The 27,952-nt window shown below is 45.9% G+C and overlaps 1 protein-coding gene across 1 annotated transcript in view; it reads left to right on the top strand.

Annotated features, from left to right (window-relative positions):
* The first annotated feature begins 4,395 nt into the window (after positions 1–4,395).
* RP2 (RP2 activator of ARL3 GTPase) overlaps positions 4,396–27,952 on the top strand; it is a 30,444-nt gene continuing 6,887 nt past the window's right edge. Inside the window, exons 1-3 of the mRNA XM_090064682.1 lie at positions 4,396–4,568; positions 23,963–24,628; positions 27,283–27,397. Coding sequence (XP_089920808.1) covers positions 4,455–4,568; positions 23,963–24,628; positions 27,283–27,397 — 895 coding nt within the window. The 5' untranslated portion in view covers positions 4,396–4,454. The remainder of the gene's footprint in view (positions 4,569–23,962; positions 24,629–27,282; positions 27,398–27,952) is intronic.

Below are 27,952 nucleotides of genomic sequence, written 5' to 3'. Positions count from 1 at the left end.
AGGCAGTGTTAGAATGACGCTGTGGCTGTGATGTTGTTACAGCAGTACCCATGAAACCTTAGTAACGGCCTGAGATCTTGCAGCAGCTGAACGATGTGCTACAAGGACACATCTGCTGACAATGGGGTGCTCTTGGGTGATAGCACAGAGAGGCCCAGGAAGGATGCGAGTCCCCTGACTGTTAGTTCAGACCTAGTTAAGGATTACCTTAGATGTGTCCAAGTCAGCAGGCCGGGATGACCTTCATCCGCGGGTGCTGAGGGAATTGGCTGGTGTCATTGTGGAGCCATTGGCATGGCTGTTTGAGGACTCCTGGTGCTCGGGCCAAATCCCTGAGGACTGGAAAAGGGCCAATGTGGTCCCTATTTTCAAGAAGGGGAGGAAGGAAGAGCCTGGCAACTACAGGCCAGTCAGCTTCACTTCTATCCTGGGGAAGGTCTTTGAAAAAATTATCAAGGGCCACATTTGTGAGAGCCCTGGAGGGGAAGTGATGTTGAGGGGTAACCAACACGGATTTGTGCCAGGCTGATCCTGCCTGACTAACCTGGTCTCTTTCTATGACCAGGTAACAAAGAGCTTAGATGTGAAGGAGGAAGTTGATGTCATCTTCTTGGACTTCCAGAAGGCCTTCGACACAGTGTCCCATCCAATTCTGGTGGGCAAGCTGAGGGACTGTGGCATCGATGAATACACAGTCACATGGGTGGCAAACTGGCTCCAGGGGCAAACCCAGAGGGTGGTGGTGGACAGGTTGAAGTCGACCTGGGAGGGTGTGTGCAGCGGAGTCCCCCAGGGCTCGGTCCTTGGGCCAGTGCTATTCAACATCTTCATTAGCGACCTGGACGAGGGTGTGGAGAGCACCCTGTTCAAGTTCACTGATGACACCAAGCTGTGGGGTAAAGTGAATACACCGGCAGGCAGGGACCGCATTCAGGCAGACCTGGATAGGTTAGAGAAGTGGGTGGACCTGAACAGGATGTGGTTCAACAAGGACAAGTGTAGAGTGCTGCACCTGGGGAGGGGGAACCAGCATTATAGTTATAGGTTAGGGGCTGGCCCTCTGAGCACCACAGAGGCAGAGAGGGATCTTGGAGTCAGGATTGACTCCAGGATGAATATGAGTTGCCAATGGGATGAAGCAATAGGCAGAGCCAACCGCACTCTGTCATGCATCAACAGGGGCATCACTAACAGCTCCAGAGAGGTCTTGCTCCCCCTCTATGTGGTGCTGGTCAGGCCACAGTTGGAGTACTGTGTCCAGTTCTGGGCACCGCACTTCACGAGGGACGTGAAGAACCTGGAGAGGTCCAGAGGAGGGCCACTCGTGTGGTTGAGGGCCTCCGTGGCCAGCCCTATGAGGAGAGGCTGAGGGACCTGAATCTCTTCAGTCTCCACAAGAAGAGACTGAGGGGGGATCTTGTGGCTGCCTTCAACCTTATCAGGGCCAGCAGCAGGGACTCGGGGAAAGTCTGTGTCCCAGGGCCCCCCTTGGAGTCACCAGGAACAATGGCCACAAGCTGAGGGAGGATAGGTTTAGGTTAGATATTAGGAAGAACTACTTCACTGTAAGGGTGGCCAGAGTCTGGAATAGGCTCCCCAGAGAGGTGGTGCTCTCACCTTCCCTGGAAATCTTTAAGAGGAGACTGGATAGGCACCTGGCTGGGGTCTTATGACCCCTGCCACCCCCAGTGCTCCTTCCTGCCCATGGCGGGGGGTTGGACTTGATGATCTATCTAGGTCCCTTCCAACTCATTAATTCTATGATTCTATAGGTGTAAGATGATGTGCCCCACCCCCTGCCCACATCATGGACAGAGCACAGCTGAGTAGAGCCTATGGGAGGGGTGGGGGCAGGTGCAAGCTGCCTGCTGTGGGCTCAGGGCTCTCTGCCCTGTTGCATCTCCCCAGGAGCCCTGCACTGGCCATGCTGCCATGGCAAGGCACCCCCTAGCAACCTGGCAGCATCCCTGCTGTTGTCAAGAGGGCAGGAGATACCTCACCATGGCAGCATGACCAGTGAGGGGCTTAAGGGGGCAAGGCAGCAGGGTAGGGATCCCTGAGCCCACAGCAGGCAGCTCACATCCTCCCTTGCCCTGGGCGCAAATCTGGCAGGGGGCATGTGCCACTCCATTTCCCCTCTCCCCAGGAGTGTGTGCAGCAGCAGGGAGCTGGCCCCTCCACCCCTGGATGAGCTGCCTGTGAGAGAGCCCAGGGGTGGGCCCGGAGGTGGACCAAAACCCCTATATCCAGTCCTATGCTTCTGTGCTGTGGCTTAGTGCCCCGCACCCCACAACATGCCACTGGCCTGTCTGGCAAAAAACTGCCTGGTCCTGGGTGATGCCAAGTCAGGGGGCAATCTCAAGGGGGGCACATGCCCCCCTCCCCGTGTCCCCCCTACCACTCGCCTGTGATATGGCACCCCCTGTGTCCTGCTCCCTGCAGCCCCTTGCAGGCTGGAACTCTGCTAGCCTGCAAGGAGAAACCTGCTGTTTCCCAACCTTTTTGTAGTGAATGGAAAACCTGGATCCCCACACAATACTGGGAATCTGAGACAAATGCAGTCCGAGACCCATGTAGCCCGGGACTGGGACTTGATGTTCCCATTTTGGGACTGTCCCACCTAATTAGGGATGGGTGATCACCCTAGCCTCTTTTCAAGGCTCAGGGCTCTCAGACCCCCACATAGGAGGTGCCAATGCAAGGACATATTGAAGGCCAAACCTCAAGAAAACAGATTCTGACATCAAGAGCTGGGAGGAGCTGGGTGTTGACCAACCTCAATAGTGTCACAACCTCAACCAAATGCCAACTTGTTTCAAGATAAAGCATCTCACCCCGAAGCCGAGAAAAGAGAAGGGAAGAAGGAAGAAGTGAGAAATACCAGCCTACAGCATCCTCTCCCCTGCAGAAGGGCCTGCAACTTCTGTAGATGTGCATGTGGCTCAAGGATTGGGTTCAAAAGTCACCTCAAGATCCATCCATGAACTGTGGTAGAGATCATCTTCAAATTGAGGGGCTGCTGGCAACAGGGAGCTGTGATGCTCCAGAAATTACATGGTGAGGACAATATCTTTTATTGGACCAAATACACGGTGTTTGGGGGTGGGAAGGAAGTTAGACAAGCTTTCTTATCTTTCCAATACAAGACTTCCTTCTACAGGGGTGTTGTGGGGCCATTTTCAATGTCATTTTCAGGCATCTTCTCAAAAACTGGGCACCGGTGGGGAGATGCTCCAGGTGGGCTGGGGTAGGGGGAGGTGTGGGTGGCAACTGAAGCCCTGTGGTGGATGAGATCCATCGTGCATAAGAGCCAAGTTACACACATGGCTTGAAAGAGTCTTGTTCCCAGGCCTCTGGACTTGGCAGGCCTCTAAAAGGGAAACACCCTTGGACATATCAGATCTGGAGGGAGATCTGACTCTATCCGTGTGCAGTTAAAGACTTGAACCAGACTTGTGTCAGGATTGATGGCAGCTTAGGTTATGGATTTGTATGGGATAGTTTAGACAGGGATGATCCTGCCTCAGGTAGAGGATTGGACTAGACCTCTGGAGGTCCCTGCCAACTCCACTTCTCTCTGATTTCTAATTGCTGGCCTCTTATCTAGGGCTGCAGTGGGCTGAACTGCACAGTACTCTTCCTGACATGAGCTATTGTCCCGAAACCTCACAGTGCAAAATGCTGGAAAGTTGAGAGAAATCAGGGGCTTCTTTTGTTAAAACTCTTCCACCCTATCTCACTTTCTGATACCCCCTGGCCCCTCCCTTCTCCAAAAACAGGGAGGGAGGGAGGGAATTCAAGGAACAAATCTCCATTTTTCCATGATCAAAATGAAACCACTATCTATCTATCTAGATTTAGATATCTATATAGTTATATGAAGTGAAAATGAAATTGAGTGAAATGAAACACCATAAACGCCACTAATACATAGAAATATATATCTATATAAAGATCTATATCTTTATTGATATAGATATACTTATGTATTAGTGGTGGTTCATTTTAATCACAGAAAAATGTGGATTTGGAATTACTTTCTTGAACCCAGAAAGTTGGGATTGTTTTTACCAGAGAACCAAGATTCCTGTTCACTACACAACCCCACCCCCGGCCGTGGGCAGGGAAGGCCTGTCCCTTTAAGAGGGTCTGCAAGCTCTTTCACAGCCCTTGGAGCTGCGGCGAGTCCTGTGGGCGAGAACTGAGCCCAGGGGGCACTACTGGAGAGCGCCGTCTGCCCATTGGTCGGGGCTGGGGGAGAGGGGCGGGGCTTGAACCCGGGACCCAAAGCTGATTGGTGGGCAGGGCTTGGGAGTGCTGTGTGCCCATTGGTCAACGCTGGGAGCGGGGGGCGAGACCACGGTCTCCAAGGGAGATGGGGAGGGTATGCGCCGAAAGCCGGAAGCAGCCGCTGGAGCAGCTACGTGAAGTCAGGGCGCGGCGGTGGCGGCACGATGGGCTGTTTCTTTTCTAAGCGGCGGAAGCCGGGCAAGGCGCCACTGCCCTCAGGCGCGGGGGCGGGGAGCGAGGACACGCAGCCGCGGTACAGCTGGGACCAGCGCCCCCAGGTACGCCTCGCCCCTGCCCCCCGCCGTAGGGGCGCTCGTGGCAGCCGTTGGGCAGCGCGGGCACCGGGCGGCGGTTGGGTGCTGACGCCACCCCCCACCCCGGGGGCTCCCCGCGCGCTCGCGTCAACCGTTAGGTGGCTCAAGGGGGCTGGCTGGAAGGGGGCGTCACAGCCCCCCGCGCCCCGCTCCTCCTTCGTGGGGCCTTGACCCCTCTGTCAGGGGCGGGCTGGAGGCGCTCCCCTCCCCCCCATGACTTGGTGACTCTTCCCTGGTGGGGAGTGCCAGAAGTGTGACTCCAGACCAGGGTGCACCCAAATCCAACAATTTTACAAATAAAATTAAAATTCTGATTTTTTAAAATCAGAATTATTTTATTTGTAACTTTTTTTTGTTAACATGCTTTTAAGAAAAGCTTCTATAAAGATAGCTTTAATTTAACATGTGTTAAAGCTCGAAGATATTATCATGGGATAGGGTTGCTAACTCTCCTGGGCTGCCAGCTCTGGTATACTCCCAGCCATCGATCTCCCAGTGACTATTGAAAGCAACCCAGGAGACCGATATTGTGAATGGGTCGAGTGGTACAATTAACGACATTGCATCATGCTGGGGGGGGAAGTCTCTGGGAATAGCTTCAGTCGGAGTTGGCAGCCCTGTCATGGAATTGGGATGATAACTTCTAATTATCTACTGGTTGAGACCATATATTCAGGTAACCTTTTTAGAAAAGTTCTATGAGTAGGTCACAACAGGCCATTAACTATGTCAGGGGCTCAATCTTATGGGGTTCCCAGAGGCTTCTGTATAGATGAGCAAAGATTAAAGAAGCCGTACACTTCCGTGAATCTGCGTAAAACCACTGTACCCACTGGGTGCTCAGTCTAGAGGATCCCATGAAGCATCTCTGTGATGCTTAGTTTCAGTTCTCAGGCTGTGGATCCGTGTCTCCAGAGAGAACGTCCTTGTTTATAGCAGTATATGGAGAGGAGAGAACAGACCTGACTACCACCCATCAGCCCTCTTGTCTTTCTTACAAGTTTGTGTACACAGTCAAGCCCTTACCTCTCTCTAAAAGTGCAAAGGTTCAAGAAGTTAAATGAATAAAGGATATTGAACGACAAGAAGGCACTTTTTGTAGAAAACAATGATTAAATTGAGGCTTTTTGACTGGTGATTTAAATCGTGATTTCAGATATTTAAATCAATTTGATTCAAATCAAATCCACCCTGCTCCAGACTGGCAAAGTGAGGGTGGCAAGAGCTGCTGGGGTGGGCATGGCTATCATTAGGGATCCTGGTTTTCTCTGATTTTAAAAAAAGCTCCCAATTTTCAGATGATAAAAAGTAACTCAAAATTGACAATGAGTCCTGGTACAAAGAGGTTAAGAGCCACTGGAGTAGAAGACCTCTGGAGATCCTTTCCAGCCCGGCTTCCCAGTGCCTGTGTAGCAGCTTGGTGGAGAGTTGTGTCCTGTAGGAGAAGATGCTTCTTGGTGCTGTTGGCTGATTCCTCAGAGGGGTGAAAATGGCTGAGATCTTTCAAGCAAGTAGCAAGTTGGAAAAACTCGCCAAAAGAAGTTGTTTTCCACCCTTGTATTACAGGCAGGGTGAGACTCATCATGCCCAGATGTGATGGAAGCTGGCAGCGTAGCCAGATTGGACAGCCGGCAGCATAGCTAGAAAGGGTTTGGAGAAATCCTTGGAGGAAAGGGTAGCTATTGAGCATGGGAGTGAGGATACAGCCTCTGAATCAGAACTTCCCAGATCTTAAGTGCTAGAGGCTGCATGTGACAGAGAAACAGAATTGGGTGGGGCTGGGGGGGGGAAACACTGGTCATACCCAGTTCACTTCTCTTTCAGCATCCACTCTGCTACTGTGCGACAGACCTGTTTGATGTGCAGTGGGGACATGGGCCAATGCCCACCAGGTGAAGTTGAAAGCCCCCTTTAATCTTAGTCACAGGGTGCACATCAGGCGCCACTAAAGAAAACAGGGATGGGAGTGAGGTGTGTGTGTGAGACAGGATGCTGGCCAAGATGGACTTATGGTCTGACCTAGTAAATGTCAGTTCTTATGTTCTCCAGTTGTTAAGAGGAAATTGAGATAACAAGGTGTAGAGTGGAAACTTGAGCCTGAGTCTCTTGTTGTTTTTTACACATGTACCCCCTTGGCTGCAGATTTTACTTCGTGTTTGTGATATTGTGTCCTACTGATGCTCCATTCTTCCCTAGCCTTTTTGCTTGCTCAGGAAGAAGGCAATTCAGAGGTTTTCTTGTTTTCTTCACATGTACAAACGAGTAAACAAATGAAAACCATAGGTCACCTTCCCTTGTCGAGGAGGAGAAAAGGTGCAAACCCATTGCTGTGTGCACTTCACAGTTTTAAACTTGGCTAGATGCCTCAGTGTGTCACCTCAAGCTTTCAGAGGGATTAGGCCAAGCTGTGAGGTTAAGTCTATGAAAAGCTTGTTGGGGCAGTCAATGTGTGCAAAGATAAAATGCTGATCTGTTTTTAGGGGAGACTTATAAGTGCAGCTTGACTAGGACAGTAAAAGGAAAGGGGCAAACTTCACTGCTTCTGGCAGTTTCCTCACAACAGCAATAAATTGTACTTGAAGCCAGGATCACTTTGATCTATAGGTGAAAGGTAGTGCAGGTACCCAAACATTCATTTAAAATTATAGCAGTTGAACTAATCAACTGAATCTTGCTAACAGTGGTGACAAGCCTAATAAAATGAGCTACAGATAATTCTCAAAGCAAGTGGAGGAGGGAAGTAAAATCTGTCATGGTTCTTCAGGAAGTGAATGTATTGACACACTTGGTGCAATGTCATAAGCACCAGTCTTGAAAACTAACTGTTAAACATTCTGAAATAACTAATAGGCATAATCTGTGTGAAAAAGAAGCACACCTCTTGTCTATTGACAGCTATTTAAGGGCTTCCTCTTTTCATACATCATGCTTGCTTATGCTTCTGGGTTCAGTGCACTAAACCCCTTTATTACTAAACAAATAACTTAAATATTCAGTTTAAAGTGCTATAAATAAATTACTTCAGTATGTATTATCCTTTCCTCTTCTCTTCTAGTTGGCTGCTAAATGTATTCAGTGCTACCTGTGTCAAGTCTCAGTTGAGAAATGGTAGCAAACTAGTTCTCTAAAAGTTCAATTTAAAACATAGGGAACACTGGCCTGGTGTACAGGCATCTATAAAGTCGAGGTTACAAGTTGTTGCAGGGGCGCTATCTTAAAATACAGACAGTTTCTTTAAAAACAGCTTTAAGCGCTGCCTCTTTGGTCTCCTGTTGCATCCTTCTGCTTAGTATTGTCCTCCCTCGTTGCTGTGTGGAAAGACTATGCAAACATAAGAACTATATAAAGCCCATTTACTATTATAAGCACAAAGTAAATATGAAAACTGTGAAACGTCTAGGTTTCTCTGCCTATTAACAGAAGCCCCCCAAACCGCATTCATAAATAGTTTTGTTAGCTGTTTTCTGCTGTTAGTTTCTGCTAACTTTTTAGAGCTTGTTAACATAACCTTTTGGACAGGGAGTGTTCACGTGCATTAGGTACTGGTGATCCAGCTTTTACAGTATGTCTAATTAGAAGATTTGGCAATTGCCTTTAAAGGAAATTCTATAGGAAAGTTTGCAGATCTAACAATGCAGGTGGAAAATACTTGCATGTGGGTAACCGAATCTTTATGCTTATAGACTCTCGCTTTGTAGTGTAGATTAACCTGTCAGCTAAGAGTGTAAAAGGCCCTTGTCACATGGGACACTTAATACTGTACAGAGTTAATACATGCTGAAGCTGGAATGTGTTCTGAACACTTGCACAGGAATATTTACTGTGATCTCTGTGCCTCAGTGGAGTATTGAAATTGAACTGACTCTCTAGTGTGGAGCTGGGGCTAGGGCTAACAGTTAGCTGACTTTTGGTCCTAGCTGGGGCATTGTTGCCCCTTCAGTGAGGAGAAAAATTGGGATTGGGTCCCAGGTGGGCTGCAGTGCTATGATCTTGGCAAAGCTCAAAGGGAAGTGGGGGGCTGTGAGAATTGGCCCCTCTGGGGACTGCAAATTCCCATGTTACCTCGATGGAGTGGTCTCACTGTAGCTGAACATGTGTTACTTAACACAATCTTGAGATCCTGTGTCTGCAAAAAGTCATAACTCTGTTGTAATACACATGTACCTAGCATGTGTTTTACTGCTTGAACTTGCAGACACTCCTGTTGTAAGCACGGCTAACACAAGAGATGCACCGATGTATCAGTTGCATGTTGGATCTGCACAGATAAAAGGGAAATTTACGTTATCAGCTATCGACTTGTTTTGGCCATTGCAGCCAATAATGCTTACCGATAATGATGCCTTCTGGCCAGGGCCATGGACACCTGGGTTCCCTTGCTTCTGTGGCCCCCTGATGCTACAGACCACAGGGTTCCCTTGGGGAAACAGTAGGTTTCCCCTTGTAGGTAGACAGCATTCTAGCCTGCAAGGGGTCCTACTTGGGACTGCTGGGAGTGAGATACAGGGGGTGCAGTGTCCATGTGGCTAGGAATACAGCCAGGCAGCATGGAGAGCTGCTCTGTGCAGATAAGTCTATGGAGGGGAAGAGGTGTGGGCAGGGTGGTGGGGGAGGGAGGGAGGGAGTGGGGCACAGACTCGGGCCACTGCCTAGCCAGGGTGGTGCACGGGACCCAGAGCTGGGTGGGGCGAACAGGATGGAGACATGGGCAGCTCATCTGGAGGGTATGGGGAGGGGGCAGCTCCCTGGCACTGGGGAGGCATGGGGTGGGGATCCCAGAGCTCACAGCGAATGAGCTTTAGTTCGAGTGCAGCTGCCATCATTTTTACATGTGGGTACGCTTTTAAGCAGAGCTAAGCGGGACAAGGGTGGATGTGGGTTGCTTGCTGTGGGCTTGGGGCCTTCCACCCTGCTGCCTTTGCCCCGGATGCCCTTCACTGGCTGTGAGCCCCCTGCCCACCTGGGAGTGGGGGACACAACTTACTCCCCCCCTTGCTGCCCAGTGGGCCAGGGGCGTGTGGTTGACGCAGAGCTCCTAGGGGTAGAGGCAGCAGAGCTGAGTGCCCTGAGCCCACAGCAAGCAGCTCGCATCCACCCAGTGCACAAATCAGGGTGTGGAGGGCACATGCATGCCCCATGCCTCTCCCAGGGGGTGTGTGAAGTGGTGGGGACTCACCCCTCTTCCCCATGCTCCTTGGGTAAGCTGCCCGTGGCACTGTCTTGCTCTCTACCCTGTCGACTTAACCGGAGTAAATTGGTTATGAGATTGGCATTGGCTGATACAGTTGGTTAATAATTGGCTATTGTTATCAGCCACTGAAATCTTTAATGGTGAACCCTAGCTAACGCATCCTAAGTGTAATGCGTGAAATGGCCTGTGAGGTCATATTTTCTAGCTGACCTAGCTGTGTTGGTGCTGAAAGTTAAGGCCTGGTACTAGATAAGCTTCCTTCTGTCAGGGAACAGCGGCCTCAAGGTCACGGTGGGCCGAGGGTTCGGTATGGAACAGGCGGGATTAGCGACGAGGAGTCTGAGCGGTACGGGACACGTGTGGTTTCAAATAGATGGATTTTATTTACTTATGCTTCTGGAGCGTAGGCAGAAGGCTTGCTTGTTCAGTTACAGTATTAACAAACATACGAACGACAAAGGGGTCTGTTGGTCCACGGGGTTCTTGAGCCGAGCCCTTGCTTTCTAGCCCAGAGGCTAGGTGCGGCTGCCCAACTCAATAGTCCCAGGACTGGTCAACAGCTCATAAATTGGGAAAATGAACTGTAACACGATGAGATGAGATGAACAGAGTCCAACGTGGACGAAAAGAGGTAGTCGGTGGTGATGCCAAGGTCGATGCCGAAGGATGTGACAGTGTTGAAACCGGTGGTTGAGATGCAGGTCGGGTCAATCAGGATTGTGGTCAAGATCAGGGCCAAAGATCAGTTCGGTAGCCAGAGAATCAGTACGAAGACGAAGTCGAATAAGTCGTGGAACTGCAGCTGTGAGGAGACCAGTGGGCCTAAAGCCCCCCTGAAGAGCAGTCCCTGTAAAGACAGCCTCTGCTCTCAGGTCGGGTTGATCTCTCCCTGCGAGACAGTTTCTGCCAAGGCAGTCTCTGGCTACCTGGTTGTCTTAAAAGACTTGTGGGCCGCCGCTCAGGGGGGAGACCGGAGAGAGATTCGACCTGAGAGCCATCAGGTTGCTTTCCTCGTAGAGTTTTCTGGACTGATGATATCATTTGGTTGGCAGAACTGAGCATGCCTGTTGTTACAATCTAGGTCAGGTTTGATTGACAAGCCCTAAGGTCGCACAGGGGGCACATGCTGGGCACCCTGGTGATTTTCCACTAACCTGGCATGTTCAAACTTAACCCTGTGTTACCCAGCATACACTCAAAATTTGGTCCAGACACCTTCATTTAAGAGGATGGTGGAGCTCTGCTAAAAAGAAAATCTTTTGTTTTACCTCCAAGGGGCTCTGCTGCCATAGCTATCCTTGTATATCTGTGGCAATAGCAAACCTGAAATATAGAGAACCGTGGAACTTGCTTCCCTGCTAACTGGGGCTTTGTCTGTGGTAGGAGTTTCTGTTCCTGCATCTGTATTGGTTAGGAGTACCATAGGTATTATTCCTGACTGGCAAAGTTGTGATGGCAGAAGCTGCTGGTGTAGGCAGAATTGTAATAAAAAATAACTGTCCAAATCGGTATAGCCTGGTTTGTGGTGATAGGCAATTTTTTTTTTGGCTTTGCTGGTATAGCTGACTCAACACTAGGAGAACTTAGTGTCTCAACTCTTAGGCCATATTTGCAGCTTTCACTTCTTAGAAACTCCTTGGTATATTTAATTATTCTGCAAGTCAAGCATAAAAACTTGACTTGGGCCATCTTTGCATCCTAGAGTACTGTAGGTAGATAATCTAGCTGCATGGATTGAAACAGGACAAATCGATGGCTCCTTTTTGCTGAACATTAGAGGTGGTTTCACTTGGAATAATGACCCCAGATCTTTAAAATAAGAAGCTTCTTCCAACCTTTTAATGTAGATCTGGGTTAATTTTGGGGCTAAGATCATTATGTACATTTTAAAATCAGGGTTCCTGTTTGTTTGTTTTTGTCATGTGCCCCACCTCTACTTTCTTTTCTTTCTTCTCCTTCTCTGTCCTGCTGCCCCAGTGGTATTGATCAGAACAATGACATAAAAAAGCTGGGACTGCCCTTCAGACCGGTAAACAGAAGGGTTTGGGGCCAGAAATCAATACACTGAAATTGGGGAAATGAATAATGAGGATGAGCCATTAAGTCCATCACTCCCTTTGCAAGTCCTTTATATGAATCTAGGAGAATATGTGGAGTAGCAACCTTTACTATCAGTGTGAGTGTATGATACCTGGAGAGTGCTGTCATTCTGATCTTGAGTGGGGTCTTAACCAGACAGAGCCAGAGACAACCCAGATGACATTAGCACTTGTACTGGCTTCAAATAAATCTGCGTACTATCTAGAATATGACATGGCATTCCTACTGTTACCCCTACCTTTCAAGCAGCTTTTTCCTCCTTTGTCTTATTTCTTTGGGGCTTAGCTGGCCATTGATATGAACCCATCACTAGAAAGGTTGCTAAAAACAGTGTTTTAAATAAGGGTTTTGGTTGTAGCCATGTTGATTTAAGGACATAGGCAGTGGTATCTTTTATTAGACCAACTGACTAGTTGGAAAAGTTCTTTGCAGGCTTTTGGGCGCAATCACCCGTCTTCAGGCATAGGAAGTCTCTGCTATTCTGAGACTCTAAGGCTGTTATTTCATTGCTTGGAGTCTCAGAACAGCAGAGACTCACTATGTCTGGTGAAAGCTTGCAAATAACTTTTTTCCAACTATGCAGTTGGTCTAATAAAAGATATCATGTCTACCCAAAGAACCTTGCCTGCCTGTGTTCTTAAAATGCTTACTGATGACATGTATTTGCCAAGATCTTGGAGCATTATGCTAGTCTTTAGCAGTGAGATTGCATGCAGGTCATCTCTGGAAACAAAAGTTTCATCATGCATGCTTTGTCTTCAGTGAGGCAGGATCTGACTGATCCATCTCAATTAACATTTTTTCCCAAAAAAGAATAACGTTTTCTAATACTCAGATTGCTATAAAGTTGTCACAACCCCTTTGCCTAAAGGGAGTAAAGGATGTTAAAATGAAAGCCTCCCTTAAATACTTTATCTTAAGTACTTTGTGGGTTGTTTTTTATTTTGTATCTGTAATAAAAGGCTTAATTTTTTTTGTGATGATTTGTTATGGAACTAAGCAGACAGAGATCTCTCTACTCAGATGCCCCAACCTTATCTGAATTCCTGTCCATAAAGAATAGAAATGGCCAATAAGGCAGTTTCTGTCCCTCAGCATAGACAAATGTTAATTGCCTCATCTTCTTGTCCAGGCAAATCAATAAATTAATCCTAGTATTCTACATGTAATTGCATCTTGTCCTATACCTTCCCTCTCAAAACCTTAAGTGACAGAGAGAATTAAGTAATTTAATAGTATGGCCCATTTAGTGGAGAGGGAAGGCTGAGAATTGAGTGCAGCATGGGTTTTAAATGTCTTATTTTCGTGCCATTTATGGCTTTGGTGACATGTGCTGTCTTGCAAATTTTAACTCAAAATTAATGAAACTTTGTAGGGATTTCCAGGGTTCTTTGCATCATGCTGTATGTTGCTGCTCCTCCTGATGTTCTTTTGCTTGTTCTTCAAAAGATTCTGTAGCTCAGCTGTGGTGTCAAGGATTCTGAGGTGATAAAATAGAAGCGTCCACACTGTTGTGGGGGCACCAAAGACTGGTGCTAGAGTTTTAAAGCCAATGAATGCAGAAAATGTTGGCTTGAGATTAGTCATCCCTAGGGTAAGGGGCATTGGATCCCTGAATCTATATAGATTGATGCTGTGGTGCCACGGTTTCAATACAACTGACTCTAGCTAGCAAATTTGATTTTTGTAAGAGTAGATCCTTAAACCTCTAACAACTACTTCCTTATAAGGCCTGTAGTGATAATTGTACTGGATGTGGAAGACATACCCAAGTTAGTGCTGTGTAGATATGTCTTAACTTTTGCCATGCAATCTAGCTTGGCTACAAGATGCAGTATTGTTGCCTTAGCACAGCATTTAATTTGAGTTAGTCTGTGCCTAGTAAATTAGGCTGGGCAGAGAGGCCTGTTTTCACGCAGGTATGCTCCATCTGGTAGCTGAGCTAGCTCTGGTGGCAGTGTAATAATGTCCTGAGGCTGTCTTTCTTTTGTAGGAAGCCCTTCAGATAAAATTGGAACTCTGCTGGTCCAGAACTACTATTTTAGTCCACAATCTTTCAGGTGAACTCACTCAGGGGCCCTTGAATGCTGAAAGTCATCGGTGGGACCAAGGAGGTGGTTCCAGTCCCTGTAGGATTTCATTCAGTGCTGCATCATTTGCTGGTGCTGAAAATGAGTGGAACTTTTAATCCAGTGCTGATGATCGTCTTCCATCATTCAAAATCCAGTTTTTGCTTAGGTTATAAGCATAAGTCAGTTTCTGATGGCAGGGCATAAAGGGCTTTCTTGGAAATCATTAGGATAACATTGAGCATGGGATCTGCAAATTTTCCTTAATAATATGATCAGCTTCATTCTGTTATTCCCCAAGCTTTGGAGGACGTTTTAAAGCATAAATTGGCAGCTCTACCTGGAATCTGACTGTTCTGACATGAACATCATTGTTGTTGGGTTGTTTTTTTTCTTCCTGTTTTGGCCACATCTTATGGTTTTAGGGCTGGAAACAGTTTTCTGGCTATGCTGGAAGATACTAGCTTCTTGTCCCTCATGTAGCAGGGACAAGAGGTAATTTGTTTCTAGTTTTCTCTTTTCGTTTCAAATTTTACCTGAACTTCTGCAACAGGAAATACTTGACTTCCATATTCAGGGTTCTTAGTTGAGATTAAGGAACGTACAGTTAATGGGCATCTTTACACATGCTGGGGTGGGGGAGTGTTTTTACTGGAGCAGTTCTTGGGAGCCACTCTAATTAAAATGCCCACAGCGTCTTGTGTAGTCAGCATCCCATTCTTCAAAGTGGTGGTGGGGCCACTTCACCACTATTTCAAAATGCAGGGACGCTGAATATGTATGATGGTGAGGCTGCTGAAGCATTTGAATTAGACTTGATTAATCAAGTCTGGTCTGACATGTTCTAATTAGAACATGTCAGGACAGGCATCAGGCACATGCATAGGTACCCAGTGGGAATTGCTGTGTAAATCTATTCCTTGGCTGTAAAGTAACTTTTTTTTTTACTTTGCATGGTGATGTTGACATTATGGCTTCTTTTTCCACAAGGCAAACTTGTGTCATTATTGACTCCAAGATGAACATGAGCTGCTGTGGCAGGACGACCTAGGGGCGCCATGACCTCCCCTAGTGCCTTTGCCTACTGTGCCAACCTGGGCTTTGAATGCACCCTCCATCTCGCCCACCACATCTTTGATCTTATTGGTTCAATTAGGGAGGCTGCCTTCCTGCCCTTCTTGGCACGGGGCCGGTCTTACTATACCGGGACTTTGGTTCTAGTCCCTGTGCTGGTCCTCTCTCGGGGCCAACTCAATACACGCGCCCCCCTCCTGGGGCGGCTCTCTGACTGTGCCCCTTCTCGCCCAGCTTGGACTTCTCAATGGACTTACGCCCCACTCAGGGCTTCCTAACTTCCAGGCAGCACCCTGCTTGGGCCTGCCTCCCCTATGTTCCATGGCTGCTCACATACTGGCCTATTCTGCGCTCCCCGCGATCTCTGTGCCCGCACTTGGGCCTGTAATCGCACTTCGAACTCCGCACCCGTGCTCGGCCTATAATCACGCCTCTTGCGCTCTGCAGCCCCGCCCTGGGGCCCTTGCTCGTGCTCCTTGCGTTCGCTGCCCGCACTGGGGCCTTGTATGCCCCCACTGGGGCCCTTGCTCGTGCTCCTTGCGCTTGCTGCCCGCACTCGGGCCTTCTATGCCCACACTCGGGCCCTTGCTCGTGCTCCTTGCGCTCGCTGCCGGCACTCGGGCCTTCTATGCCCACACTCGGGCCTGTGGTCACACCTCTTGCGCTCCGCTGCCCCGCCTTGGGGCCCTTACTCGCGCTCCTTGCGCCCGTCGCCCACACTGGGGCCTTCTATGCCCGCACTTGGGCCTGTGGTTGCGCCCCTTGTGCTCCCCGCCCGCACTCGGGCCTATCTATGCCCGATTTGGGCCTACGCTCACGCTTCTTATGCGCCCACCCACACTGGGCTTCCGCCTCTACAGGACTCTTCCCGAAGTCACCCCAATGGGCTGGGGTCGGGACAACCCCACAACGCAGCACCCTCTGTGGTGCCAGGAACTCCCCCTCCTTACTGGGGAGCTCCTGCTGAGGCCTCCTCCACCCCTACAGCCTCGCCTGGTCCTCCGGTGTAATAATCACAACTCAACAAAACTATAAGCTGGCCGGCTATAACACATCATGAGCCCCCGAGCTTATAATACCAACTCCACTCTATGCTGGCTTTCTCTCTACCCCTGCGTCATTGCAGCCAGTCAGACTGCAACCATTGACTCAGGCTGCTCAGCTCTCCCACAGTACCGGGCAGCGCACTTCAAGAGGGATCTGGCCAGCCTGAAGAGGGTTCAGAGGAGGGCTACCTGGTTGGTGAGAGGGCAGCAGGACAGGCCCTACAAGGAGAGACTGAGGGACCTGAACCTATTCAGCCTCAGCAAAAGGAGGCTGAGGGGGGACCCAGTGGCTGCCTACAAACTCCTCTGGGGAGATCAACAGCAAATAGGTAGAGCCCTTTTCTCCCCAGCACCACCTGGGGTGACAAGGAACAATGGTAATAAGCTGATGAAGAATAGGTTTAGGTTAGAGATCAGAAGGCAATATTTAACAGTTAGGGTGGCCAAAATCTGGAACCAACTTCCCAGGGAAGTGGTCCTCACCCCTACCTGGGGCAAATTCACGAGGAGGTTGGATGATCACCTGCCTGGGGTCTTGTGAACCCAGCATTCATTCCTGCCTGTGGCAGGGGGTCAGGCTAGGTGGTCTGTTCAGGTCTTTCCTGACCCTAGCTACTATGAAACTCATGCTATTATATTGATCCAACTGACTGCAAGCATCTGAGATCCTTCTTTTTGAGCAGTAAGCTTTTTTTATTTTATTTTATTTTATTTTATTTTATATGGCCTGTATTCATATTTATTTTTTATCAGGTGTCAGTGAGTTCATGTCAATATCTAGATTTTGATTCACAGACTGATTCCATAACAGTTTTGCCTTTGAATATTTTAGGGCTAGCACTTCTATTGTTTTCCAGTTTACTGGATTCCTGTTCCTAGCTTGGGAAAAGTATCCATTTGAGCCTGAATTTTAGCTGACGCCATGATTTTAAGGTCTGATAAAACAGTTCTTTAGACATCAAGGAGAGCCTTTTGACCAAATCAACCTGCTTCTAATATTATTACCTGTTTCATACTGAACTGCACTGAACATTGAATATTACCCTATTTCCTGAGTTGTTTGGGACAGTAGTTCTCTGACCGTTATATTATAATCTCTAGTTAATGATACATGGAGCACCCCTTCCATAAACCTTCCTTGAGGGGTTTTCTTGTCTTGGTGGCATCAATGAAAATGTGAGTGTTTCACAGACCTATCAAATACACATATATGAGTGCCACATAACTGTTGCATATGGCTTGCATTGGGTTTGGAGTGTTGTTTCATAAAGCTCTAAGGACTTTGTCTGCTATTGAACAGATAATTATCAGGGGAATATTGTTCTCACTGCCATAGCTACAGCCTACACACTTAATGAGAGAGACTAATCGTGATAAATAGTCTGGCATACTCCTCTTTGGAATGCATATACAATTGGCCTTTACAGGCATCCTTGTTATGGCTTGCCAAGTGTCCATTAACATGGAAATATTAAAATGTATTCAATTAAAGTGCATCCATTGCATCCTTCACACTTTCTTTGTATGGATTATTTAAATCTACCATATTTACCAAAAACAAAGATACTTCTCAATTTAAAACATTTTAAATTTGTTATAATTTTCCATATATAGAATCTAATTACTGGGAGGTGATCTTAAATTTATCCCCCTCATTGCTGCAGCAAGGGGAGGTAGGGAGGTCTAGCAGCCTGGCCTTCCTGCTGCCTGCCCCTGCTCCCCTCCCATCCCCCACTCGGTCCTGGAGCAGTGGTGGCACTGATTCTGTCAGGCCCCGGTCCCACTCCAGTCTTGGGCTCAGAGCATCTGTTTGTTCCGACCCCTGCCTGGCCTAGCAACTGGCAGCTCCAGACTGGACCCTGGAACCTGGCTGGAGCTGCCACTATTGCAGCATCCACCTGCCCTCTTTCCCCCCCCCCCCCCCACTGGAATCCAAGAAGCGGGTGTGGTGGTGGTGGTGGGGAAATGTCTTCGTCTTGAGTTTCAGTAAATACAGTATTTGAAGCTGTATGTGACTGAGGCAAGAATTTGTTCCTTATAGTTCCTTTTCAGCTGTATTTGCATAGAATGTGAAGGTTTTCAACCTTTTTTTTTCAGTTGTGGACCACTAAAAAATGTAGAATGGAGGTGTAGATCCCTTTGAATTGTAAGTGTGAGTATTTACATACTTTAGATAGATCATAGTTATCTTTCACGGACCCCTTAGACCTAGTCTGCCGACCACAGCTTGAAAACCACTGACAGAATACTTCCGCCCTTCACCTTGGAACTCTTCACCCCTTTTTTTGTGGGGAGAGTGGGATGCTTTTACTTCCTGATAAACCACAGTGAGAATATGCAGAAGCTTCTCCAAGGGGAGAGGCTGTGCACACTAATGACTAAGACAGTTACTTCTGCATCTTCATGATCCTTTTCTTCCTTATGCCTCCAGACCCTTCCAGATGATGTTTTTCTAGTGTTACAAAACTTGTCTTTGTGGGGAGTCTGTCCCTAATCAGCCCCTTCTTCTTGCATTGGAGGCAAGGCTGAAGGATCTCCTTGCAAGCCACCATAGAAATTGGTAGGGGTGTAGACCCTGCTGCTTGTTCATCTTCCGTCTCTCCTTCCCCTTGCTTCTGGGGAGGAGAGCAGAGCACTGGGATTGTGGAGGGTTGGAAACTTGGCCAGATGTTGCATTTGTCCTTGGGACAGAATAATTGCATATACAAAATACTCGCTCCCCAGTGTGTGACTAGGTTGCAGTACTGCTGAGAAGGACCTGGAGGTTACAGTAGACCAGGGGTGGACAATTATTTTGGGCAGAGGGCCGCTTACTGAGTTTTGGCAAGCCATCGAGGGCCGCATGACAGGCAGCCCAGGGCAGATAATATTAATTTTCTAAATCTTTTAGGGGCCCCGCAGGCAAGATAGAATGGCCTGGCGGGCCGCATTTTGTCCCCCTGCAGTAGACCATAAGCTGCATATGAGCCAGCAGTGTGCTTTTGTTGCCAAAAATCTAACAACATGTTGGGCTGCATTAACGGAAGTGTCAGCTTGTAATCCCAGAAGTGCCTGGATTCATAGGTAGACAGAGACAGTGGTCTGCCACAACATAGCAACATTAAATAACCTCTCTCTACAGGCCTTGCCTTCATTCTCCTCCCTCGTTAGCTTCCTGCTGGCAAAAGTAGTACAAAAGGCATCTTACAGTGGCATGTGCTTAACATGCTAGAAATTCCTATCTCATAGAGTTGCTCGCTGACATGATCTAATATGTGCTTGGATGCAAAGGATGGGGAAACCTGTGGCATAGCTCTTAAAAATCCCTGTTTAGATATTGAAATGTTATGGATGAAATTCTCATCTGTTTCAGCCTATTGGATGATTGACCTATGACACTTCTGCTCTTGGTGCAGAACCCAGGGTACAAACGAGTGAAGCAAGCATGTAAGGCTTAATTTCAAGTCTGTGTATCCCTTCTCTCCCCACCTAGCTTTATTTGCTATTGAACAGGTAACTACTGCTAAGTTGTTGCCACGTTCAAGATGGATTTGACCATTTAATTTTAATTGGTTAGTGATAGCTGTGTTCAACAGCTGCTAAATCAAGGTTGCTACTAAATCAAAACCTGTTGGACCTTGCATCAGAATGTTGAGCGGTGAGGAAACTGAATTATGCATGAGCCTCTGCTGAATGACCTAATGTTTTCATTAATGTGTGTATTCCAGACAGACTTTTTTTTAACATTGCTTGGTCAGCACTTCTGAATATCTAACTTCCTGCTGTTACAAAAATCTTTTATAATAGGGGAGTTGTGAAAATTTCCTAAATTTTGCTTTTTGCATGTGGCAGCATTTTGTAGTCTTACAGCTTCTCCTGTGTAGCTTGCATGTAAGTTTCTTTTTAGAGGAACTTCAGATATCTGCAGTAGTAACCCTTTTTAAAGATAACTTAGAAAAATCGGGAATTTTTTTTTAACCATTTAACATAAATTTTAGCTTTTCCTAGAATTCTTTCCATCTGAGGTTTATTTTAAACTTTTTAATATAGTTTTTCCTCCCACAAAACTACTTGTTTACAGAAAGCATTCATTTTAATTGTTAATACACTTGTTCTCCAGGCTGCCTTCCAAGGTGCTGAAATTTTTGCATGGGCAAAAGCTAATCTTTGTCATAAAATAAAAATTCTGTGCAGGATGTTTCACTTATCCTAGTTTGAGTAAAGCTAATTCTCTGTCTGTATGGGGTTTTTTTGCTCTGCAATATTTCTGTAATAGGAATTGACATATTTCTCAGGGCCGTGACAAAATTAAATCAAATTTAATTAAAGTTACAACAATGTTCTATGGCTGTATGGTTCTTGTATTTAAGAGTACTACATTAAGAAGCACAGCTGGGCACTCAAGTCAGGAAATGTGTGAACTGACTGTTCGTTCAGTTGTAACATATACAGAAGGCTGCCTGATCGTGACTAAGTGATTGAGATGCATTTCCTGTAAGTTCCTATCAGCTGATGCCAGTGTATAACTGGTAGGTCAGTCAGCTATCACATGCTTGTAAAAGACCTGTGTGAAACTAGAAGAAAAAAGAGTATATTGAAGAATGTATTTTCACACAATTTAATGAAGTTTCAGAACAGACCAAAATAACAGAAGTTCTGAAAACTATTTTTTTTTTGTAAGCCAATTTATGGACATAGGCTCAGGGTAAATAGCAGAAGTCAAAACTTCCATCTTCCCATTTTTAGGAGAAACATCTCTTTTGTTACTACATGCTCTATTTTTAAGCAATAATATTTTTTTTCCTGAAGTGACCCAGAATATTTTACTTGATGTCATCTGATGGATTAACAAGGTCTTGATTACTTCTCTCAATGAATCTTGCAAGTCCTTTGCTGCCCTCTAGTGCACCTAAAATAATATTCTTATCAAACCTGCCCAGAATTTTAAATTTGAAACTGTAACATGCAGTACATCATAGTGTGTCCCCTGCTCCTGCACTGCATCCATCATAGTCATCTCTTTTCATACCTTTTTCATGTTTTTCTTTGGTTGCAGTAGTAGTGGGCAGACTGGCGTTGGGTATTTGGGGAAAAAAATTCTGAGAAGGGTCTCTCTGGTGTAGGTCAAGCATGTCAAACATTTGGCCCACAGGCCAGATCTGCAAAGCTACAGGCCACTGGCAGTTGGGGGACATGGTTTGGGGTTAGAGGGAGTGGCCTACTGCAGAATTTGTAGATATGATGATTTGGGATCAGGAGGGTGAGTGAGGGCTGACATAGCTCAGGTTACCGTCTGGCCACTTTGCCCATAGTCACCACTGCAGCCCCAGCCCTGCCTGTGTGCACTGTAACTGGAGCTGTTGCTACCATGTACTCTGTACCAGAGCTGCCACCCTGGCCTGAAATGCTTGTCATCAGGTGGGAGCTGGAACTGTTGCTGTCAGACCCATTTAGTGTCCTGAGCTGGATTTGGCCCACAAGGAGCCCTGCAATCCAGATCCAGCCTTGGGCAGCTGGCGAGTTTGACATCCCTAGTCTTCATCTGTTTCTTTCCCGATGAAAGGGCTTTCCTGACCTATAGAATTACTGTAATGTAAATGTGCAGAAGTCAGCTAGGCTAGTTGATAATGCTTCCATACCATTGTGGCAAGGATCAAGGTATGATTCACCTTGTTCATTTCTACTCCTTTGGCTTCTCTAGGAGGCTGTGTGGGGTCTGCACAGTTAAATGTGTAGCTGCTGGTCAGCTAAATGGGTCCCTGGTACAAAGCTCTGTGCAAATAGAATACAGTCCTTGCCCCAAAGGGCTTGTAGTAAGGCTATTCTGAAAGTAAGGCTATTCTTGTTGTAGAGTGGCCTTTCTTACAGCCTGGCAGTATGATTTAAAACAGGAAACTTATGGCTCATGGAGTCATTGTATCTGGACCAAAGATATTGGGCTTTGGTGGCATTCAGTGGCAGGGAGCTGTGCGTGCTCTATCCCATGCTGTCATGTGAACATGACCAGTTATGACTGCCTCTAACTCAGGAGCCTATTCCTGGCTTACAAAATCTGGCCAACTTGTTGCTTCTCCTTTAAGTACTGTAAACATACTTCTCAGTGGCTGTTTAAAACCCCATCTAACTAACTTTTTCCCTCTAGGGTTTTTGTTTGTTTGTTTGTTTGTTTACACATGAGGAAATAATTTTTTCTTTATTCATCACAAAGACTTTCAATAATTTGATAGTGCCCAGTCAGGGTAAATCATTCAAACTGTCCAAAGAAGAAGGTTGGAATGGGGGAGAAGGATACTCTGCAAAACACATTTGTGAATCTTAGGCTTGCTCATATCCATTGCATTCTTGCTAACATTTTCTACGTAACCTTGTGTGCATTTTTAGAGTATTACTGTTGGTGGGTTGGAAAATGGGATTTATTAGTCATAAATCTGATCATGCGAGTTTCACCCTCTTACTGGCTTTAGAAAATTCTCCAAGGCTGTCAGATTGACCTGGTTTTACGGGGGCAGAAAATACCAGTTTTCTGAAGTCATCTTGCACGTGTAAGACTGTATGTATAATGTTAGATATCTCTGTGTTAGGTGTTGTAAGATGCTATCTTAATGTGCTCACAGAAAAGGGCAGAGTTGAAGCCGTTTTGGAAAATGTTAATATTCTTATTTCTTCCAAACTGAATATTTTGTGTAGAACATAGTATAGTGCAGGACTTAGAACCCTTTTTGCTACTGGATACAGGAGCTTGTGGCTCTGCAGGTTGCAAATCTTCACCCCTGGGAATATCCAAGATGTCTGCACTTAATTTTTCTGCAGATACCTGTGTTGAAGAGGGGCTGGGTAAGCACAGGCAGGGAGGGCTGCGGAGGGGTTGGGTGGCTCAGCACAGCTGCCTTTGCCCAAACCTGTGCTGGACTGAGCTAAGTCGCATCTTCTTGGACCACATTCAAACCCAGAGGCCTACAGGTTGTTGACCCCTGGTAGTATGCTTTTTCTATTTGCTCACTCTCTCTACTCAAGCTCTCTTCTAAAGAATAAATCATGGCTGACTATTCAGTTATTTTTATTGTATAAGAAGTCCTGTCTGCAGAGATCAACAGATTTCTAATATTTGTTTTTTTATATAGGGTGGACAGGTGACCTTGCATAGCGGTGTTTGGTTTCAGTGTCAAAGCAAGATATAGAGCAGGGTAAATGAAAGGTGCTAGTGCATGGCCACTATAATGGCAGTTACTTCAGGAATACCAGAGCATATATTAACCTAGGAAGAGGGCCATGCCCTACCTTGCAAGTCTGTTTAGTAATATTGCAGTCTGGAAAGGCAACTTGTTAACAAGCTTTACAAAGCTCATCTTATACATAGCGGTTTTTTTTGTTTTTTTTTTAGAGTGTTAGGGGAGAGGTGCGCAAGATAATGACCGAGAAAGATGACAGGGTCAGAGATGGCAGCCTAGGGTGTTCAGAGGATGTTAGTCATTCATTGCTAATAACTTGTATCACAGCAGGATGTGGGAGTCCATTGTACAAAAATATCATGAGATGAGACCTTTTCTGAAAGACCTAACAGTTTCTTTCACAAATGGAAGGGAAGGAGAGGTAACTATTTTAATTTTAGATGAAAAACTCATTTGCAGGCTGTTGTAGATTTGTGCAGGGTGTCTGACTGAGCATCGGCCAGGAATTGAAACCAGTAATCTTTTCTCAGGGTACTAACTAAAAGATCATCTTGAACAAAATCTGAGACACAGGTCTCTTCTCAATATGCGAGTCCTGAACAGTTCTGTGACACTTCAGTCTCTTGCTATTGAAGCTAATTAGTGTGGGGGAGGGAGACTTTTAATACCAACTACTACATTATTCTTTATAAAGCTAAATTAACTTTTTTTTTTTTTTTTTAATTTCTAGGTTGATCCGAAAGACTATACGTTTTCTGGACTTAAAGATGAAACTGTGGGCCGCTTACCCGGAAAAGTTGCAGGACAACAATTTGTCCTTCAAGAGTGTGAGAACTGTAACATCTACATCTTTGATCATTCTGCTACCATCACTATTGATGACTGTACAAACTGCCGAATCTTTTTAGGACCCGTAAAAGGCAGTGTGTTTTTCCGTGACTGCAAAGACTGTAAGTGCGTAGTGGCCTGCCAACAGTTTCGCACCCGGGACTGCAGAAAGTTGGAGGTGTTCTTGTGCTGTGCTACCCAACCCATTATAGAGTCTTCCACAGGCATGAAATTTGGCTGTTTCCAGTTCTACTATCCGGAGCTGGCTTTACAGTTCAAAGATGCAGGCCTTAGCATCTTCAATAACACGTGGAGCAACATCCATGACTTTACACCTGTGTCAGGAGAAAACAATTGGAGTCTTCTGCCTGAAGATGGTGCAGTTCAGGATTTTGTCCCTCTGCCAACTTCTGAAGAATTGAAAGGAGTCAGAATATCTACAGATGCCACAAGGAGCATCATTCCAATAACTAGGGGGCAAAGGCAGAAGAGCAGTGATGAATCATGTTTGGCAGTATTGTTTGCTGGTGACTATACAACAGCAAATGCCAGAAAGTTAATTGATGAAGTAAGTGACCATTTTCTGTCTGCTGTAGCTTGAACTTTAGTAAGCGTTGCATTTCCTGCAGTATCAGATAAACTAAATTGGGAAGTTAGTGTCTTGCTTCTGAATGTCTACTAGCACATTTTTTAGGATGTAGTTTTGCTTCATTGGAAACATTTTGAAACTTGGCAACCTTATATTTTGCATACATTCATTTTTTTTACAGATTTAGGTGCTTATGACTGTCCCAGGAGAGCAGGAGTTCAGTTTATTCAGTATATCACTGATTAATTGGGATTTGAGATCTATGTGCGTGTACCCCAGTTGCCCTGTGGGCATGAACAGACCTCTCACTTAAGGCAGTTCTGATTTGTCCCACGTTTTGACTCTGATCAAAGGCGTCTGACATAGCCCTTTACACATGTTGTAGTTTGAGCTGGGACTACACAGCAGTTGTCCTGGGACAAAGTACTAGCACAATTTTATCTTGAATGCCTCACGAGTACTTAAGTGAGACAAAAGGTTTATAAGTCCATAGGATCCCAAGACAAAGGGCTTTCTCCCCAGCAAATTCAGTGCCTGTTTTTTACCCTAAGTTTTTTGTTTGTTTATTTGTTTTTGTTTGTTCCCCACAGTAGGTGCAGCAGAGTGAAAATGCTAGTACGTCAGTCTCACTATGCAGCCTATGTTACATACATTATCAGCAGCAAAGGCAGGATCCTGATAGAAAGAACAGCTGACTGCTTCATTATGCATATTGTTAGGACAGTGCTCCTCTCCAAACTCCATATGCATGGAAGATAAATGTAAAAGTAAATCCCACTTTTATTAGGTAAATTCCTTTATCCTTTTGTTTTTGATTTAAAAAAAAAAAAATCTGGCTTGCATTGTAAGAAGAGGCAGCAAGTTATCTATAGTGCCAGTGGAGGGAGAAATGCGTGAGCTAGGCTTCATCTCTATGGGTACCTATACACAAGCAGTGAGGCTGCTTTGATGCACTATAATCAAATCCGCTGGAACATGGTAATTCCCACACTCTAGCAGACTCCAGCATATTGTATATCAGTGTCCCCATGCTTAAAAATGATGGTGAGGGTGCTTTAACTAAAACTCATTTAATGAGCTTTAGTTAAAGTGCCCCCACTGCCACTTTTGAGCATGGGGATGCTGATGCATGAGACAATCAGGTGCTTTTAATTAAGAGCAGCTCTTGGAGCCACTCTGATTAAAGCACACACAAAGATACCTGACATGAAGACATGCTTATCTGAACTTCCCTAATGTTCTGTACATCTTTTAGTGGAAAGGTTTGGTTTGTTTTGGTTTTGTTTTGTTATTGAAAAATCATGTTTCCCCAACAAGAAATTATTGCTACCCAAGAAAAGAATTTGTGAGGAGTTCATGGAACGACAGGTTGTGGGAGAACAGCGATACACCAAAACAAGGTCTTAAACCAGCGGTTCTCAGCCGCTGACCTGTGGGCAGATCTGGTCTGCAGTGCTGTGTCATCCAGCCTGCAGGGAGGTGGTGGAGTGGTGGCACCAAATTTACAGACCTCTGGGAAGTTCCACACCCTATATGTATGGATGTGCATAGGGCTGGGCAGGAGTGGGGTGGGGTCCCAGGACCTAACCTTGGTGTAGGGGCTCAGGAAGGGGCAGTGTAGTGTCCCAGAGCCTACTTCTGGAATGCTGGAGCAGGTGGTGCTGGGCCCCAGGGCCTGATCCCAGGCTTGTGGGAGGGGAGGGGTGGTGTTGAGTCTCAGGGTCCTGTGCTGAGGCATGAAGCTTGATCTAGCTCATGTACTAGCCCCATGTCACTCATCTGGCCTGTTGGGCGAAAAGCTGAGCACCGCTGGTTTAAACTATTCCTTAAAGATGACTGATCCTTTTCCATCCAGTGTTGAAATACTGGAACTCTTGGACTCCTTTTTGTAGTCCTTCTTAATATAAGACACCAGTTAAGACTTCTGCTGGAAATGTGGGTTCGGTAACTGCTTCTTGACTCCTTGTGGTAGTAAAATGAAGCAGGAGGAGGAAGCAGGTCCATGAGGTAGGTTTATTGCTCACAAGGAAACTTGCTGACTTTTAAAGGCTATGAACACCTATTTCCAGTTAGTTTTAGCATCTGCTTGTACCCAGGCAGACGAGGTTCTTTATCCAGATGTGATATCTCTTACTAGACCAACTAAATAGTTGGGAAAAATTGTTCTTTGCAAGCTTTTGGGCACAAATGTGCTTCTTCACACATAGGGAGAGTTTGCTGGTGTTTTGTATGCTCTCCTGGGTAGAATAGAAGCCAATATGCAAAATGACTGTACCCAGCACGTATGAAGTCAAAGTCTTGCAGCCTGAAATTAGGGTGGGGAAAAAATCACGTTAACAAATAGTTTTGGGTAGGAAAGACTAGAAGCCAAAATTGGATGAATAGAGTGAGAGCATAAGGAAGTATGAAGGTGAAGAAAGCATTTTGTATTGGAACTGGAAGAAAAATAGCTTGTCACTTTGCTCTAGTGATTTAATGTTCTGAGGGGAATAGTATTGAATATACTACCATATACTTTGGGCTCCAGCTTCGAAAAAAGGCCCTGTATCTGTCCCTATATGTGTAACAGCCTTAAACATTTTTAATTCAGGCTTGTTTGTTTTTTTTGTTGTGTGTTTTTTTTTTTTAAACAGATGACTGGAAAAGGCTTTGTATTGGTTCAGACTAAAGAAGTTTCAATGAAAGCTGAGGATGCTCAAAGAGTTTTTCAGCAGCGTGTATCTGAATTTATTCCATTGCTTGAAAAAGGTAAAGTTTCTTAATGTTCACTTTTTTCCCCCCTCCTTGTCAGTCTCTCCTCTCAGACAAAGGCTGAGGAAAGAAGGAAAGAAATTAATTCTCTTGCCCCTTAGACACAGTTGGAGTCCGCTGGAGTGACTACTGTTGAATATATATCTTTTTTTTTTTTAAATTAATATTGGCTTCTTGGCCTTTTGGCTTGGATGAAGTTATTTATCTGGTTCTGAAGTGATGAATGAATAGTTCCCTGACCCTTGCAGGTAGGCTTTTTGAAGTCTGCATTCTTCCTAGATGATCTAATGCAGCTTGTAGCATATGCAAGCCTCTAACAGACTTAAACACCTTATTTCAGACAACTGAAGAGCATGCTATTAGGGTGTAAACAGACATTGCCTTTGTGCCACCGTAAACATTTTTACTAAGGCAAAACAAATGGATATCCATGCCCCTTGTGCCACAAATACTCAAAATTTGCAGCCATGACACAGGTGGTATGATTTTTGTGCTATTTTGCAGCCATTGCTTGTTTGCTTTTAAGGCAAGAAAATGTGGACAACAGCACTT

The sequence above is a fragment of the Crocodylus siamensis genome, chromosome 1 (genome assembly GCF_052110815.1).
Source record: "Crocodylus siamensis isolate JL-2025a chromosome 1, ASM5211081v1, whole genome shotgun sequence".
NCBI classification, from domain to species: Eukaryota; Metazoa; Chordata; order Crocodylia; family Crocodylidae; genus Crocodylus; species Crocodylus siamensis.
Note: the sequence above shows the minus strand (reverse complement) of the source record. Positions and strands in the feature narration are given on the sequence as shown.